This window comes from Caretta caretta, chromosome 2, assembly GCF_965140235.1.
Source record: "Caretta caretta isolate rCarCar2 chromosome 2, rCarCar1.hap1, whole genome shotgun sequence".
Taxonomy (NCBI): Eukaryota; Metazoa; Chordata; order Testudines; family Cheloniidae; genus Caretta; species Caretta caretta.
This window is the reverse complement of record NC_134207.1, coordinates 39,517,407-39,535,947: the sequence shown is the minus strand read 5'-3', so window position 1 is coordinate 39,535,947 and position 18,541 is coordinate 39,517,407. Positions and strand designations below refer to the sequence as shown.

Sequence of the window (18,541 nt, the reverse complement as noted above, 5' to 3'; positions counted from 1 at the left end):
GTAACAAGTGAGATTGGGAGATGTAAGCTATACTCACAGTGTTCTTTTTCAGTTTTGATGATGAGCATGATCACAGCCATGGACCTTTTTGATAACTAGGGAAAAAAAGGAAAGTTTTGTCAGCAGGGGTCCTAGATAAAGAATTGCGGGTTCTTGTGTGTGTTTGTTGTTTAATAATGGAGTCTGGTGGCTAACCTTGTAGCTGTGGTGTTTACCTTAGTTTTCTAGAGGAAATCACAGTGGCCACATTCTAAGAGGTAACAGTTATTTGAATTGTAACTAGAGTGTTACTCAAACATTTCAAGATAAAAGAACCATATTTAATTTTACACATGGGGCATTTTCTAGTGCATCTAATTCACTCATTCCCACTGCCAATGGCTCAGTTTTGGGGATATAGCCTATTTTCAGTCTTTCACAACTATTGTTTTTGGCAGCTAATGCTGCCCAGAGCACCCATCATTCCTTACATTTATCCAGATCAGGCATTAGCAATAAGCCCCCTAGAATGAATAAATCTAGATGATTAGGAATAGAGGATTCTAAATCAAGTAAGTCTTTTGCATTCTTCAGCCCAATATGCTTAGAGTTTGGGACAGTCCCAAAGCATATGAGCTGTAGTTAGTTTAGGGAGATCACACAAACTGCATATTTGACCTTTTAGTTTATAACCTATAAATGATATCTTGAAACCTAATATATTTGTCTACACTACATTTCTTATGTACGGTACATATTAAAATAAAGTTAGGGAAAAAATACTGTGCATACAAATGAGTCGCTTTTCAAATGTTAAAACTGTTTTTTTTTCTCATTTTAATCAGTATACAGTATGTTTTTCCTCATTATTCAGATATCCTATTCCTTTGGTCATTTTTGTGGCTTCCCCTGAATTCTCTCCAGTTTCTATATGTTTCTGTTAATGGGGACCGAAACATAAGCACACTATTTCAGATCACAATCGACCTAAAAAGGAACTGGAGTACTTGTGGCACCTTAGAGACTAACAAATTTATTTTAGCATAAGCTTTCGTGAGCTACAGCTCACTTCATCGGATGCATGCAGTGAAAAATACAGGGGGGAGATTTTATATACACAGAGAACATGAAACAATGAGTGTTACCATACACACTGTAACAAGAGTGATCAGGTAAGGTGAGCTATTACCAGCGGGGGGGATGGGGGGACGGGACCTTTTGTAGTGATAATCAAGGTGGACCATTTCCAGCAGTTGACAAGAACATGTGAGGAACAGTGAGGGGTGTGGGGGGGAATAAACATGGGGAAATAGTTTTACTTTGTGTAAAGACACATCCACTCCCAGTCTTTATTCAAGCCTAATGTAATGGTGTCCAGTTTGCAAATTAATTCCAATTTCAGCAGTTATAGAAAAAAACTTCAAAAACAGACTCCAACAAGAGACTGCTGAATTGGAATTAATTTGCAAACTGGACACCATTACATTAGGCTTGAATAAAGACTGGGATTGGATGCGTCATTACACAAAGCAAAACTATTTCCCCATGTTTATTTCCCCCCCACACACACTGTTTTTCAGCCCCTATTGAAGAAGAAACTTTCAATTATGAAGAATAACCTAAAAGAAGACGATTAGTTTCTTCTGTTTTTAGGATCTCTTGCTTTCGATATTATAAATTTGTTTTCTATATACTTGAGAAATGTCTTTGATGACATTCTCCCCAATTCAGCAAGGTATTTAACCACATGCCTAACATTAAGCATATGAGTCATTCCATTCACAATGATTGGTCTAATCATATACTTAAAATTAGGTACATGTTTAAGTAACTTGCTGAATCAGGTCCACTGTATGGCTTTCTTTGTGACCACAAAGATATCTGGACAGTTAGCACATTCCATAAGAGAAGCTGTTCTGTTTTTTCAAGTACTTTCAGAGTTGGTTCAGGATTTTTTAAAATTGTCTCTCTCCTCTAGTCATAGTGATCTGTAGCAGATGCCCAAAGTACTTTCCCCTTTATAGCTTCACTAATTTAATGTGTATATTTTAACACTATATTAAATGCTTTAAAGATGCTAATTCAAATACAATTAGTCAGAGTTTTGTGGGGATTATTATTTATTAATCATTTGTACTGTTGTAGCACTCTAATTATGGACAAGGACCCCAGTGTGCTAGACACCATACAAACACAGAACAAAAAGTTGGCCCTGTCCCATGGAGCTTACAATATAAGCATAAGACAAGAGACAACAGATGTATACAGATAGACTGATGGAGGAGTAGAGTACTCTATGCTATCGTCGCATCCAATGGATCTTTTGACTACCTAATATGAATATGGGATTTTTTGTATTCTCTTTGTCATGCATATGCATTACAGTGTAAATAACTGTTTCTTTTCCCAGTACGTAAGAGGATGTTTTAAGTAACATCTTCATAGAAAGGTCTAATAACTATATGGAGATAGAACAGGATACATAATAAGAATTTAAAATTCTCTTGGTCATTTGGCAATTATTTTAGTTTAATTTTGTCATTATAAAGTGTACTGTAGGTACTTGTTTTGTGTACTTGTATAGAAGTACGGAGTAACTGAGATTCTTTAATATCACAGGTTCCTTGTAGCTTGGAGTACTGGGATGAGCTCCAGAAATCATTCATTGCATTCCGGGAATTCAGTCTATCAGAAAGCAAAGTCTGTGAGCTACAGCTGCCCAGTATCAGCTTTGTGAATGATCAGAAAGAGCTTGTAGCCTCAGACCTTTGGAGGATTGTCCTGAACAGCAGTCAGAATGGAGCTGATGACCAAAGGTAATCTTAAAACAAGGGAAAGCTATACTATTCCTTGGAGAAAGCTGGTTCAAGAAACTTGGTGAAACTGATGTTCTTTCATATATACTAGGAGTAATTGTTTCTAGCTGATTTTCAGATTGTGATTGACCCTCACACAAGTCCATGGAGTAGGGAAAGAAGAAACCTTCTCTTCCTGCAGATTCATGAGTTAACTGTCAACCTTGCAAGCCTTGGACTTTCTGAACACAAGGATCATTAAAAAGGGGTAGGGGGCTGTCAGGCCAGGGCCAATCCCCACCCACCTGCACCAGGCAGCAAAACTGACTCGTTAAGGAGGGGATGATGTGCCACAACTCATTGAGTGGTGTAGTAGGAGACATGCTTCCGCTGTGCACCTGGGAGCTACCACCAGAGTTGTGCATCTTTGCACTGCCCTTGGTGTGAGCCCAGGGCTAGCTTAACTCTCCTGTGGGCCCGGGGCTTTTAGATTTTGTGGGGCCCCTGTACACAAGTCTTTTTCCAGGAGGGGGCTGGTGCAGGGGATTGGGTGCAGGAGGGGGTGCAGGGTCTGGGAGGGAGTTTGGGTACAAGAGGGGGATTCCGATCTGGGGCAGGGGGTTGAGGTGGAGGAGGGCGTGTGAGGTGCAGGTTCTGGGAGGCACTTACCACAGGCAGCTCTTGGCCGCTGCATGCCATGACCCCACACTGCTCCCGGAAGCGGCTGGCTGCTAGCACATCTCTGCAGCCCCTGAGAGGTGGGGGGATAGCGTGACTCCATGAGCTGCCCGTGCCCGCAAGTGGCACCCCTGTAGCTCCCATTGGCTGGGAACAGTCCAATGGGAGCTACGAGGACAGTGCTGGAGGCGGGGGCAGCACACGGAGCCACCTCCCCGCTCCTGCCAGGTGCTGCAGAGACGTGCTAGCAGCTGGTGCTTCCGGGAGTGGCGTGGGGCCACGGCATGCAGGCAGCCTGCCTGAGCGCCCTGCTCCACCGTGGAACTTTTCGCGGCCTGGAGTTGATCACTGCCTATGATTTATTTTTGCGGGGCTCCCCTTGAACTGGGGCCCTGGACTGCAGCCCCTAAAGCCCCTGCCTTAATCCGGCCCTGTGTAAGGCAGAACCTGAAAGGCACAATTCAGTTGTGAGTGCATATCTCAATAATGTTAATTATAATCCTAGTGATGCTTCATGGTCATTATATATCAATCACATTGTGTTCTTACTATGCTAACAAATGGAAATTTACCATCAGGAGATTTCAGAAACACTTATTATTTCAGAAGGTAAATGTTTTCATTTCTTCACATCTGGAATCTTCGTAAGTGGTTAACTGTGAAAGAAGTGCACTGAGAGTCAAAGTTTGGATTTTGTTGAGTTTTTGATTACCTTACAGAGTTTGAAAAAACTATTAGGGATGCACTATTGTATCTGATATTCAGAAATAACAATGCAAGTGATGTCAAACTGCTCTCCTTCCTGTCCTTTTAGTAAATTCTACTGGATGGATTGGGAGATTGCCTACTGCAACTGTGTGTTGGTTGTTACTGCCGTGTGTGTGTGTGAACCCATAGAATTCAGGGGGAGTCAGGAACAAAATCAATAAAAAATTAAACATCTGGTTTCCATTAATAATATCAGGTTGGAAATGATTTCTTGATGTTAATTGTGAAGGAATGCATTTTCATCATTGAGAAGTTAAGTGTTTTAGACAAGGTTAATTCCTCTGAATGTGGGACCTTTGCAAAATTACCTTTGTGGTCAACTTAGCACCATAGAAATGTGAACTCTGTGGGAATTGGAAATAAAACTAGTGAAGTTCAGTAGATTTTTTTCATCAAAGCATTTGACATTGCAGTCACAGCTATTGTTTTCTACTCAAATGGAATTTATTGTTGTATCTAATATTTCACACAGAGAGTTCTATCAAAAAGTTTTGTAAGCAACGACCATTAGGAACAACACTAGTGTTTAAATGAAATGCAAATAACTTTAAAAGCTAATAGAGTAAACCAACTTAACCCAGCAAATGGTGATGAGCATAAGAAACATTTCATAGCACAACACAAATTCACACATGCAAAATATATTAATCTGTGGTTTTCAACCTCTGGTTGCAGCACCTGTGGGGATGGTCATAAGTCCAACATGGAGTGATGACCAGCTTCCCTTTCTCTATAGCTAGACTGGGACAAGTTTTTCTGTTATAACATGGGGTCATAATATGGAAAATGTCAAGAACCACTGTATTAAATAAATATAACTGTAGAAAAATTAGTGGTACAGTGACATGAAACTTTTAATCTACCATGATAACTTTCATTGCACTCATCCAGCTACTTTCCATAATTTTGTGGGCATAGAAAAAGCAAAAAAAGCCTTTTTTAGATATTAGCTCACACCAGGAGATCTAGATTCAGGAGCATGTTTGAGACTCTAAAGGGACCAGAAGGAAGTGTAAACCAGTGCAAATTATAGTCTTCCTTAGATTCATTTCTAGCTCTTATGAGGAAGCAGGGACAAAGTAATGTGGAAAGTAAAGAGAAACAAAATGAATGCCTGATGGTGGACACTCTAAGATCTCCATTTAGAGCAAATAGTATCTGGAACTGCTTCACTGGCCTTCTTTATTATACATCCCAATCACAACTGATGGGGTGAAAAGTGAGAGAACCTACACCTAGATACCTGTGTCACTCGACTCTCAACTCCATAATTAAAAAAGAAAAATAGATATAAGTACCAAAAATCACATCTGTGTGCAGATATGTTGTTTAGTATTATTACTTCATATTTACATAGCATTTGATATTTTTAAAGTGATATAACACATGATTAATCAGTTGATTAATTTTTAAAACATCTAATATAGAATTGTCCTACAAAAAGGAATTAGTCCTATAAAATCCTTAACTTGGCTGGAGTTTATTTTCTGTATTTGATTTTTATATTTTGGATCAGCCTCCCACATTGGTGCCAGGTACAGGCAGCTAGCGCTCACTAACAATAACTTTCTTTAAAAAAACCAAACCAAAAAATACCCAAAAAAACCTACAGGTTTTTGTTGTGACCTCTCTGATATGCTAATAACTAGTACTAAAGGGCCAATCCCTTGTGTTTTAAGTACTTTATTATTGATTCCTAACATGGAAATGAAGGGTGAAACTTATGTGTCTCATCTTATTTGGTGACAAGAAAACTGCAGGTTTTGTGGGAAGATATGGATTCAGCTGACATGCTGAGCAGTAGATGACAGGCTGTGGTAATGTTGGCCGTGATGGCTATTATGCTATCCAAAGATGGTATTGTCCAAAATCCATGGCATACTCACTATTTGCAAAATTGGTTAGGGAGTGATTAATAATACAGAAATGGATAATCTAGGGGCTCGGTGGCTTAATTTATAAATAACTCTTATTTCACTTGTAGGGCTGTTCATTGTTCAAATCCAGTTTGAAGTCCTGTGTGAAATAATTGTAGTGGTCTTTAAAGTCTTTAGTAGATAGTCCACAGCAGAAACACCCCCACGTAATATGGGATAATTGTCAATTGCAGTTCATGAACAGTCCTAAAATAAGAGGGTATAGGAGCAGAATTATGTTCTTACCCAAGAATAAATTACCTTTGTAGGTGAAGGTTTCATGGGCCAGGGATGGAAAGCTCTCATTACAGAAACTTCAAGATATTGTACTAGGCCTAAGTAGAAAAAGACTGGGGGGCAGGGGGCTCCATGAATTTCTATTCATACTGGTTATCATAGTAAAGGCTTTAAAGGCTGTTGTATATATTTTATGCACTGAATAACAGCATTTCTATGATTATTGACATATTACAAATCGTATTCTTAAAAATGGAAAATGCCTTAGCAGAAACATCTTCATATCTAAGATATCACAAAACAAGTGCAAACAAATTGCAATATGCCTTTGACATCTACTTTTTAAAAAATTCATATGGGAAATCACAATTGTGTTTCTAGTTAATTGTTTTGGGTTAGATTCAAACTAGTTTGATGTAGTGGACTTAGACCTCTAGAGACCTGTGTTCAAACCATTAGCTGGATCATAAATGAAATTAATTAAGTGATCTCTTTCTTCTCCTGGTGGATATTTTTCCTTATCATAATTTGTCACAAATGGCAGTTTTGCTTTAAAGAATTCCACTGTTGGAATAGTAGGAATAATGCAGGTCATGATTAGTCATTGTTCCCAGTCATCACACATTTAGCCAGAGCATTTCTGGGTTTGTAAAATGTGAAATTATAAGTTTTGAATATATCTTATCTGTATTTTAGAAGTTGTCCGTTTTATAGACTCTGGCACTTCATGTGAATCTTTGGAAATCATTCTACAATATTAAATTCAATTTTGTTTGTACTTATAGTTTCTCTGTTTCTGTTGCTCTGTTTTCCAGTACAATCACACCTCAATATACCATGCCATACTGGGAGCTGTATAAGCTAACTGTGTTTTTTATTACTAGCAGGGAAGTTGCAGACAGTCTCTGCTACCTTTGTGCCTTTGGAGCAAGCCAGAGAATCTTGCCCACTATCATATGCTTGTGAATCCAAATAGTTTGTTATTACAGTCAGGGACTTATTTAATATACTTCTGCAAAGTTAAAACACCTGCTTTTGCTTCAACAGGACTCAACAGAAGGAGTCTTTCTGGACTATCAAATAATTCTGTTTTATTTCCAGACTGTATATGACATATATTGGGCAGTAGAATGAAAATTCAGGGCTCAAATTCTCGTTGCTTGCACTTAAGACTAAAGCAATGTTGAAGGTCAATCTGAAGTCTGGTCAGACAAAGAATCTGATTGCAATCACAGTATATCAAGCTATTTGAATAGGAAATAGCTCTAAATTAGTTCTAAGTACTGTGGTCTCCTTTTAAAAATAAATATTTACTGGTGGCGTTACCACAAAATGGTATCTGAAATACTGCAGTTTTTTTGTTTTCTGAATGGGGTGATATTGTGGTATCCCAGATGCCACTGAAGTAACTGTTAGCAAATATTGGTATTTGTTTAATGCTGACTCCTTTATTGTACTTATTATTTTGAATACCAATATGGGAAGTAGACAGGTTTCAGAGTAACAGCCGTGTTAGTCTGTATTCGCAAAAAGAAAAGGAGTACTTGTGGCACCTCAGAGACTAACCAATTTATTTGAGCATAAGCTTTCTCTCTCATGAAAGCTTATGCTCAAATAAATTGGTTAGTCTCTGAGGTGCCACAAGTACTCCTTTTCTTTTTGCGAATATGGGAAGTAGTGACCTTGGAAGTGGTTTCTGGGAATAAGAACAATGGACTCTCTCATTCATAATAGTATCATTTCCCCAGCCATGGCCAAACAGTTATGAAAATGAAGAACCCCAGAAACTCTTTATATGTGAAAGAAATAAAAGAATCCTAATTTTCTTTTGCCTCAAATGATTTTCAGGGGACATTGATTTTCTCTGAATAGCATGAGAACCCCTTCAGGAGCTTAAAATTAACCTTTGTGTTGTGAAGGCCAAGACACTAACAGTGTTAAAAAAAAGCCCTAAATAAATTCATGGAGAATAGGTCCAGTAATGGCTATTAGCCAGAATGAGCAGGGATGGTGTCCCTAGCTTCTGTTTGCCAGAAGCTGGGAATGGGTGACATGGGACAGATCACTTGATGATTACCTGGTCTGTTCATGCCCTCTGAAGCACTGGCATTGGCCATTGTGGGAAGACAGGATACTGGGCTGGATGGACCTTTGGTCTGACCCAGTATGGCCGTTCTTACGTTCTATGTTACCTCTGTTCTCCCGTTTCTCCCCTTCCTCCCCTACCAGGAAAGATACTCAGCTTCACTAACATGTGCAACAATTTTATGCTCATTTTGTTGCAGAAAAAGCGTAGTTCTACTCAAGCTTTCTATTTAACTCTAGATTACTGGACTTAATTGCATCAAGCATTTTGTAAGTGGTGCGGTTTGCTATTTCAAGTTTCTCTTGGAGTTGGTCTCAGCAGTTGGTTCAGGAACCAGTGATATGGTGGTCCTTTTTCATACTAAGGTTTCGCCACATGAATAAATGAAAGTAGTTTAGAGTCTTTAAAGATCTTTTTGAGTGCCTGACATTTTGAGTGCCCAGCTATTATACCTACCTGGTATATTGTTTGTAGAGCAAGGAGATCACAGTAAAGTATGGATAAATGCCTTAAATTACTTTCTAGGTGTGAAGCTTCTGACACATGTCCTCCTACATCAACCATGTCATGCTGCCCCACAATCATTATTATGATTAGGGGTGGGAAATAAAGGCCCTAGCACACTAGGACTCTGTAAATAAAAATAGGTAAGAAGCAGGTTATATTAAGTCTGAAGAAACAAGGAGTTTGGTTTTTATGAAAATATCCTAGTAATAATAAATGAGAAAAGAAAAACTGAGAGTCTGGTACAATGGTTTCTGAAAAGAAAAATGTTTGAGTTTAAAGAAAATCTGAGATACTCTTAACGGCTTCATATTACTTTGCTCTGGTTTTTATGACAGTGAGTAATTACTTTGGAGAGTGCATTTCTGGGAGGTTACTGTGAACAGGGATAAATTAATCGATTTGGATAAATTAAAAGATGACTCAAAGAAAAAACTAAAATTAAATCTTTGTTAACGTTCTAAAAAGTTAGATTAACCTTTCTTTCCCCTGACTTCTCTTTTTCATTTTTTTTGTGTCTCTGTCTCTAGACAGAACAGGAAGTGCTGAAATATCATGGGAAAGGTTGCTCTTACAGTATTGCCAGTTCTTCTGAGATTACTAACCGATTTTGCATACTGAAAAGCACTCGATGATCCAGATAACCCTTTGAATTTCAGGTGGTTATTGGGATTGGTTATTTTTTAAGCTTTGCCAATCCCTCCTTGAGACTACTATAATAAACACAGGACTGGAAGGGACATTGAGAGGTCATCTAGTCCAGTCCCCTGCACTCATGGCAGTACTAAGTATTAACTAGTTCTTATAATTAGTTCTTGCATAATGTTTTTCATCTGTATATCTCCAAATACTTTACAAAGGAGAGTAAAGTCTAATTGTTTCTGTCTTACATATGCGGATATGGAGGCATTGTGTTTGCATGGCAGACCCAAGATTAGAACATAGATCTCCCAGTCCAATTCCCTATCCATTAGCCCAAGCTATCTCAAAGAATTATTTATTTCCAGAGATACCAATTGGCATGGCAGAGATCAGCTGCACTGTAGAGAGAATTATAAATATAGGCAATGGAAGTGGCAATGATGGATGGCCTATGACTTTGGCCATTTTCAAAGTAATAAGGGACAAGTGGAAGAGGGAAAAGGAAGCATAGGAAATCAACTATAAATCTAGTATGCAGTGATGTTGTGGCTGTGTCAGTTCCAGGATATTAGAAAGACAAGGTGGCTGAGGTAATATCTTTTATTGGACCAACTTCTGTAGGTGAGAGAGACTGGCTTTTGAGTTACAGAGAGCTGGGCTTCCAAACCTGAGGCAGAGCTCTGTGTAGCTCGAAAGCTTGTCTCTCTCACCAACAGAAGTTGGTCCAATAAAAGATGTTACCTTATCCACCTTGTCTCTCTATAAATCCAGTAGGAGATCTCTCTCTCTCCTCCCTCACTATCTCTGTGCATCACATCCTGTATTTTTCCTTTGATAATGAACACATCTTGAATTGTTTATTGTTAAACATATATGGCACCTGTTAGTCTAACATTTTCATGAATCCCAGAATCCCAAAAGTTCATCATGTCCACAAGCTTAAAGTTTACTTTAAGCTCTTTGAAGATAAATATCATGCTAGTTATTTACTGTGTGTGTGACATAAACATTAGGAAATTAAAGTGGATGCACAGGTGTTTGCACCTGAAAATTATGGGCACATATATATTTATGCATAATTTTGCAGATTCACATGTGGAAACTGAAGATAAATTGAAGGGTGAAAATTTCGCCTTCAATGTACAAAGCATGTTGGTTACATTTTTGGAATTTTTAATCCAAATCTGCTCCAAATTTTATAGGTCTTCATTATTTACTAAATTTAGGCTCGCATAATATATTTAATATTTGGTTAAAATTGAACACAAAACTAGTATTTAACTGTGGACAAAAACTCAAACAAAACTTGGGATTTTTAACCCCAGAACTCTAAAATTGCAAAATAGCTAAGATAGTGGGAGTGAGGCGCATTAATGATGTATTTGGCTTAAATTAGAAAGTTTATTTGTACTGCTATGATGTCTTAGCAACCTATAGGATTGTGAGGCAGTTTTAGCTGTTCTCAAGAGAACTTCAGGATAAGTCTTGGAAATATTCACAGCGTCAGGAATTGTCATTAGCAAGAGAAAATTCAATTGTGATGGCATTTTTAAATTGTTCAGTTACTGTTTCATAATAGATGTTATACGGCTCCATGCTGAGCTTATAACAGTACAGAGGTTTTTCTAAGACATATTTTTCTAAAATGCTGACTATACAGTGGCAGAGGATAATAAGAAAGAGGCTTGCAGGGAGGGATTCAAATGTGGAAAACATAGCTACAGTATATACATTATGGAGTACTTTCTTTTAAAAAATCCTTTTTTGTCTTGGTAAAGTAAGTTTTCAAATCTTTCTTATGGCATTTGCAATGTCAACACAGTTGATCACTACATTTTAACGAACATTAAAACATAATTGCCATTTTTCACTAATTTCTAAAAGTTTAATTTCTTCATTTTTTGTTCACATATTTTAGTAAGTAAATTTAATGCACTCTATTGTAATAACAAAGTTCGTTGATTGAAATATTGCCTACCGAATTCAGCTTGAAAACAAATTGTATGCCAGTATTGTATGCAGTGTTGTTTTAGCCATGTCAGTCCCAGGATACTAGAGAGACAAGGGGAGTGAGGTAATATCTTTTGTTGAACCAACTTCTGTAGGTGAGAGAGACAAGCTTTCGAGCTTACACAGAGTTCTTTCTTGTCCCTTCTGGGCCAGTATTAACAGTTAAACATAAAATAAAATGGTTATGTCAGAAAAACAGCATAGCAAATGCTCAAATCCTGTTATAAAGTGATAAAGACCTGGAATTTCTGAACTACTGCTTCATTATATATTTTCCACAGCTCTGAAAGTGAAGCTGGCTCACAAAGTGCATGCGATCAGCTTGTGACTCCTACAGCATTAGCAGCCTGTACCAGGGTTGACTCCTGTTTTACTCCTTGGTTTGTGCCTTCACTTGGTGTTTCAGTCCATTTTGCTCATTTGGAACTCCATCTCTGCCATCATCTTGATCAGCTGGGCACAGGTTCGTACCTCTTAACTCATAATAATGAAAATATTTAATTATGATTTACTATCGTTTTGCCATCTATATTCCCAGTTTCTTATTCAGGCAGCAAACAGTATGAAAAATCACTACTAGGAAAGGCCATTGGTAAACACTTCAGTGCAAATTCACAACTTCTGTTCTGTGTCAATTGATAGAGTACATTCCAAAAGTAGTGTGACTGACTGATCAGCTTCACTTTGTCCCTTGGGATTGAGTGATTGTATGTAGAAGCAGTTCAGTTTTCTTAGCCCTGACTAGTGATAGCAGGTGCCAGTTCACTCTCGAGCCAACTTATAGAACCAATTCAATTTTTAAACTTTCCAACATATTTACATTATTGTTGACATATTTGACAATGGTGCAACCTCTTTAGTAAGGATTCCTTGGTAAAGGAACTGCAGATATAATTGTTATTCCAATTATGATCATTTTTAGAAAGATGAATCTGTTTTTGTTCAGTGCTCTCTATCATTGCATTAAAGTCAAATACATTCCAAGAGATCTTTAGAGTGTCTGATTTCAAATGCTAACAATGCTTTCCTTGGAATATGAACAAATACCTAAGATACCTTTTAAAAGAACAGCTTTTTTCATTAGTAGTTCTGGATTTTTCTGCAAAATTAAAATATATCCATTATCAAATTTTACTAACATTAATGCTAGTATAATCTAGTAAGTTAATTGTACACCAGCTAGCCCTGTACAGTACTTAAACTTTTGAGCTATTATACTCCAATTCCAGTTGCTGGAGCTGTGGAATTACACATAATGGAAAAAGCAACAATCAGATTAAAATCAAACACAGCTGTTTCATTTTTCAGCAACAATTGAGTTTATGCTGATGCTGTTATCTTTATTGCACCTAAAAGTCCCAGTCAGTATTCGGGTTTATTGTGCTAGGTGCTGTACAAATAGAGTACAAAACTTGCTGAATCTATTACATTTTTGAACATTTTTGAAAGATAATAGGGCTTGATTGTGCAAAAGGCTGGGCATTTTGGTTCAGGTGCAGCAAAGCAATTAAGCATATGCGAATTTTGAGTATGTGAATAGTGCTGGTGACATAAATCATAACAAATTCAACATGTCTACTCACATGCTTAATATTAGACAAGTGTTTAGGTGCTTCGCTGAATCTGGGCCAGGATCAAGCCTTTAATGAACCACATGAAACCCTTGTTATATATTTCTCAATCTTGGAGTTTCAAGATTATGTTTTGGTTTGTTTTAAGTTTTTGAGTATTATGTTGCATATGAAAGGGAGGGCACACTTGTGGTTTTTGAATACTCTGCTAATCAGAGTAAGGATAGAAATTTCATTATAAAACCTGTTAATCTGCAGAATGGCAGTTCAACAAGTATGACTGTTACTGATATTCATTATTTATACTGGCTCAGAAATGTGTATGGCATGTTACATGCATACTCCCCCTACACACACAGAACTGACAACAATATGGTCCCTACTCCAAATAAGTTTACAATGTAAGGCCCCAATTCTGCATTGTGTAGTGTGCTGGTACAGGAATCTTCCTGCACTCCACCAAACTGCAGGAATGGTGCCTAACATTGGATTTAACAGGCAAAAAGTGAAAGACAGAGCTATTTTAATTTTATCCATTTTTTTAATTTAACAGCACCACCAAGGTTCCTTCAACCATTTACATCTGATAAAAATGTTCCATCTGAACTGGAATACATGATCGTTTCCTTCAAAGAGCCCCACACGTATCTTCGGCAGTGGAGTGATGAATCAGTCTTCAAGGAGATCCAGTTTTCTACATGGGCTGACTGTAAACTTTTGGAGTGCCGAAATGTTACTATGCAGAATATCATGAAGCCTTTCAAAATCTGTGGGCAGATTGCCATTTCTAGCAGTGCAACAGAAAAGTTGCTGGACTGCACTGTGATGGTGGACCCTATATTCGTAAACTTTGGGCAGCATGCAGTTCATTCTCTGAATACAGCATTTCAAGCGTGGCAACAGGTATGCAAATATGGTAGCATGAAACAGGTTACATTCTGGCTATTTGGAGTCACTTAAATCAAAGTTGTTGCTAACTAAATTTATTAACAATAGACAAAGATGTAAAACACTTACAGTAGAAGTCTTTCTAGTATTGAACATTAATTCAAACACAGCCGTGAAAATTAGGAGATAATGGACCACATTCTGCTCTGTTACACTTGAGTAAATCCAGACTAACTGCATGAACTTCAGTGGAGTAACAGTGATTTATACTGGTATAACTGTGATCAGAATCTAACCCAGTGGGTCTCTGAAATACAAAATATTCAGTTAATATATTAAAAAGTGAATGATGTATGATATGCAAGACTAGTTCATTCTTAGTAGTATGACATTTTGTTTCCAACAGCTACTGCTTTTATTCTTATTGTAGTTCAGTAGTAGTGTCACATTACATTCTGTATATGCAGCATTAATCGGGAAGACCAGTTCTGGTGCAAAGAACATTGCTTCTGCAGTGACCTTTCAAAGGTCTATAATGCTCTCACCTCAGTACAGCCCTGAATGCAAATAATTTTCTTTATCTGCCTAAAGACCAATATGTTCCTTATGAATTAATTACCTGTAATGGCACTACAACAGCAAAGTAAAAAAAAAGATAAAACATCTGTTTTATATCAAAAAATTCTTTTTTAAGGGCACTCCATGGTTTGCTTGTTGCAAAAGGACATTCATAAAACAAGAGCTAGTGTGATTTAAATCTTTACAGCTGGTTCAAATATCACTGTGAACAAAGATCTTTGTAGCTCCAATTTCTGTCTTTTGTCATATTTTGAACAATGCATTTAATAAAAAACAAACATAGAAAAAATACAAGAGTCCTTGTTAGCCCAGCTAAGCCCAGAATATTTCTCTCTTAGAACCAGAGCCTCATCTAAGATATGTGTGGCTACTACTGCAACATGGCCTTCAGAAAGATTAGTTTCCTCTTAGGATAAAAAAGTCTCTCAAACACAGTTATACATCTAAATAAAATATGGTGTATAAATATTTAAATGTTTTAAACCACATCAGAATGTAAATGGCTGACTGACTACACAGTGCCTTGAAGGAATATTCTGAGTTGAAAAAATGGACTTGTATATTTGATTAAGTAGAGCCATATGTCGCACAGTATATTGCTGACAGGTACATTCTATGAATAGTTGGTTCTGATTTATACATGGCTTTGGCAATGTTAACATGATCCACAGGAGGATATACTTCTGTAATTGTTGCTGTAATTTTCTCGTTTCCTCTCATGTCAAGGGTACTTGCCACCATGTTCTGATGTGGTGGGTATCTAGCCCTGAGTATTCTAGATTAAAAACTTGCACTACTTTGAAATTAGGGGACATTTGACACAGAAGTGGGTTGAAAACTGCTTATTAAATAAATTGCTACCAAGCTGTTATGTATGTGGTTTTACCTCCACAAGGGGGAAAAATGAATTTCCCAGTTGTACGTATTGTTTGATGTACAGTGTTCACATCGAGTACAGAGTAAATGCTGCCAACAAGAAACATGTATTTAATAAGCAGGAAAAATAATTCTCCACATATTTTTTTTACTGGATTAATATATGGCACAAGTAATTTTATATTCCGTGTGGATGGGACAGACAGATGAAGCATGAAGCAATTTGGCCTTGCACCTTTAGGTTAAGAGTTCAAGTTTTACAGAAGCCTTCGTCAATGTCTTTGTTTCCTAGATGTGGATTGATTTAGTAATGATGAAAGTTTTAAAAGTAGATTAGGCCTAAAAAACACCAAGCACATATTTTGCTTTATACTTCTAGGTCACGTGCTGAAAACCGGAGGGGGATTAGCTCTTTTTTAAAAAACAATTTCCCTTATTAACTTTGTGTTTCATTGTCTAATCTTTTATAATATGAAATGCCTGTTCAAATACAAGCTGTAACAATCTAATGCACAACTGAATACAAAGCTAAAGTAAATAAGGTTTTAAATTTAAAATTAATGTATAGGGAACATTAAGGGGTTATTATTTAATAACAGAGTATATGCTGAAACAGAAAATGCATGCTTCACTTGAATAATGATGCAATGTTTTTTTACTGTATTTGAACATTTAAACTATTCCAAATTGTTTTAAATCATTAGCATTTCACTGAATTCCATAGGCAAAGGGTCAGTTGATAAAATAGCTCCCCAAGTACGTACTATGGGAGTATATTTTAGAAAAATGTAAACATCCCCTTTGTGACCGAAATGTTTTTCTGAACCCCTTAGAATTTATTAAACATCACTTTTTAAAGATCAGGAAACCAATTCATTGTTTCCCTTTAGGCCATATGGTGCTTAACCTTTCTGTTACTAGCAGATTGATCCCAGTTCATTAAGAAAACTCAGTCTGATTTCCAAGATATCTTCCAGTCAGGCAGATATCAGTGATCACAGCAGCTTCCTTGTATCTGTGATATACTTGTATCTCTGCTACAAGGATTGGAAGAAGGAATGGTGTATGGAAAACATGCATATAGCTGCTATTTAAATTCCAGTTGATAATGTTAAAATGCAGCAGGCACCTCATACCTTAGGTTTTGACTGTAACAGTCATCAAAGGTTGCTGTTCTGTCTTAGAGAAACAGTTGGGAAAGGATATGTGAAATTACTGAAGTCCTTTTATCGGAACAGCCACATTAAGTAATATATGCAAAACTCTTCCACACTGTACAGTAGCTTGCAAAAACTTCAGAAGATAACCCCATGTACAGGGCCGACACGTTTATGATTCATTCCCAAACCCAATACTGCTTTGAAATAACTGTGAGCTGGAAGATCTTTCTGACTATGGTCATTCAAATGAGCACGTAGTCCTGAGACCAGGGAAAGCTTGAGGACCAGCAGTATATAGAGAAGGGGGTTTCCTCTCTGAATTGAGTTGACAAATTATTTGAAAGCCTGTGAACAAGAGAGACTTTCCAGGCCTCCCTGAAGGAAAAGAAAGGCCTAGGAACAGACTAGAGAGGGCAGGGAGTTGTCCCGCAGGAACTGACCTTTGTCCATACCCAGTTCAGGGTGTTGATCTTTTGTCAATTCCTTTGATTGTTATTTTGATTAAAGAGAGCATTTTTCCCTAACCCAGTCTTAGGCATGTTTTTTGTTTGCAGCTCCTTTAGTGGCCAGCCAGTCCTCTGCTGACATGATTCCTGCACAATGCCCCAATTTTTGTTTTTTTTTCTTTGTGTCTGGTGATTCAATCCTCCCCTTTAACTGTTATTCCTATCCTCCCCTTTGCCAGTCTACACTTTTTTCTCTCCTGCTTTTGCCTCTTTTCTCCCTTTCAGAACCCTCCCACCCCAGACATTTCTACTACTAGACATTAGCAGCAGCTTTGGGGCTAAATTCACCCACTGTGCCTTAGAGGGTGCTAACATCAAGGGAGAGCAGGCAGTGTTCTGCTGGAGAAAGATATCTTTCCTCAATAATGTGAGATATGGAGGAACCCCACCAGCAGAGGCTCCATGAGTGATGTGCTGAATTAGCACATCCCCAAGTCACTCTTGACATTCCCTTTTCTCTGACTGGTTTTGTTTTCCTTTGGGGCATCAGCGGCCACCTCTAAGCCCCACTCCTCCAGCAGGTGACTGGTATCTTGTGCCACTGCAACTCCCCTTCAGGTAAACTTTCCTCTTTTGGGGGCCCTGTGATCTGAGTTATGTGAATAGAATCCAGTATGACCTATGACCTTGTATCTAAGTCTTAGAAACACTGCTGCTAAAGACAATAGATGCTGATAGCACTTCAAGCATATAATGCTAGTAACTGCTATCAGTATTTGACTTTAATGTGGTTAGTGCTGTTAGTATACTCTGATGGAACAGTGGACTCAGATACTACATGGATGGAAGCCATATGTGGACTTTAGATACATATACACAGTGTTAGATCAGGGTCACACACCCATGGTGTGCAATCCCATAGCCTGTGAAGCATTTATTCTGGCATCTTAAATGCGACCTTGTTGCCCCAGGTGCCAATCATTAATTGTACATATGCACTGGTGCAAAATTAAAATTAGGCTTGGCCTATTGAATTATTTTTGCACATCAGTAAATGCATGAAGTTACTCTTCATGGTAATTGAGCTTCATATTAATACTCCATTAAGAAGAATGAAGCTCAAACTCCTTGTGGTGCTATTGTTTCAGGCTTTCTGGCTGCAGAACCAAGAAGACAAATCCAGTGGCTGTTTCCTTGGGGGGGAAAGTGTTGTGTTAAATTCACTAAGGTCTGAGCTAAGTTTGACTCAAATAACCTACTGAGTTCCTTAGATTTTAAATCCTCTCTTTAAAAAAGAACGTTTCATAAAGCTGTTTGTGGTAGATATATGGATATGGCAGTTTGAGAGTGAGAAGTCATAGATCCATCACTAGAGAATGCCAAAATAAACTGTGCTCTCTGAAGTG

The 18,541-nt window shown here is 37.7% G+C and overlaps 1 protein-coding gene across 6 annotated transcripts in view; it reads left to right on the top strand.

Moving 5' to 3' along the window:
• The window catches only part of VPS13B (vacuolar protein sorting 13 homolog B), a 940,751-nt gene that overhangs the window by 844,398 nt on the left and 77,812 nt on the right, over positions 1–18,541 (top strand). For all 6 annotated transcript variants that reach the window (XM_048841327.2, XM_048841328.2, XM_048841325.2 and 3 more), the window contains 3 exons: positions 2,599–2,795; positions 11,897–12,078; positions 13,740–14,089. In XM_048841327.2, coding sequence (XP_048697284.2) covers positions 2,599–2,795; positions 11,897–12,078; positions 13,740–14,089 — 729 coding nt within the window. The remainder of the gene's footprint in view (positions 1–2,598; positions 2,796–11,896; positions 12,079–13,739; positions 14,090–18,541) is intronic.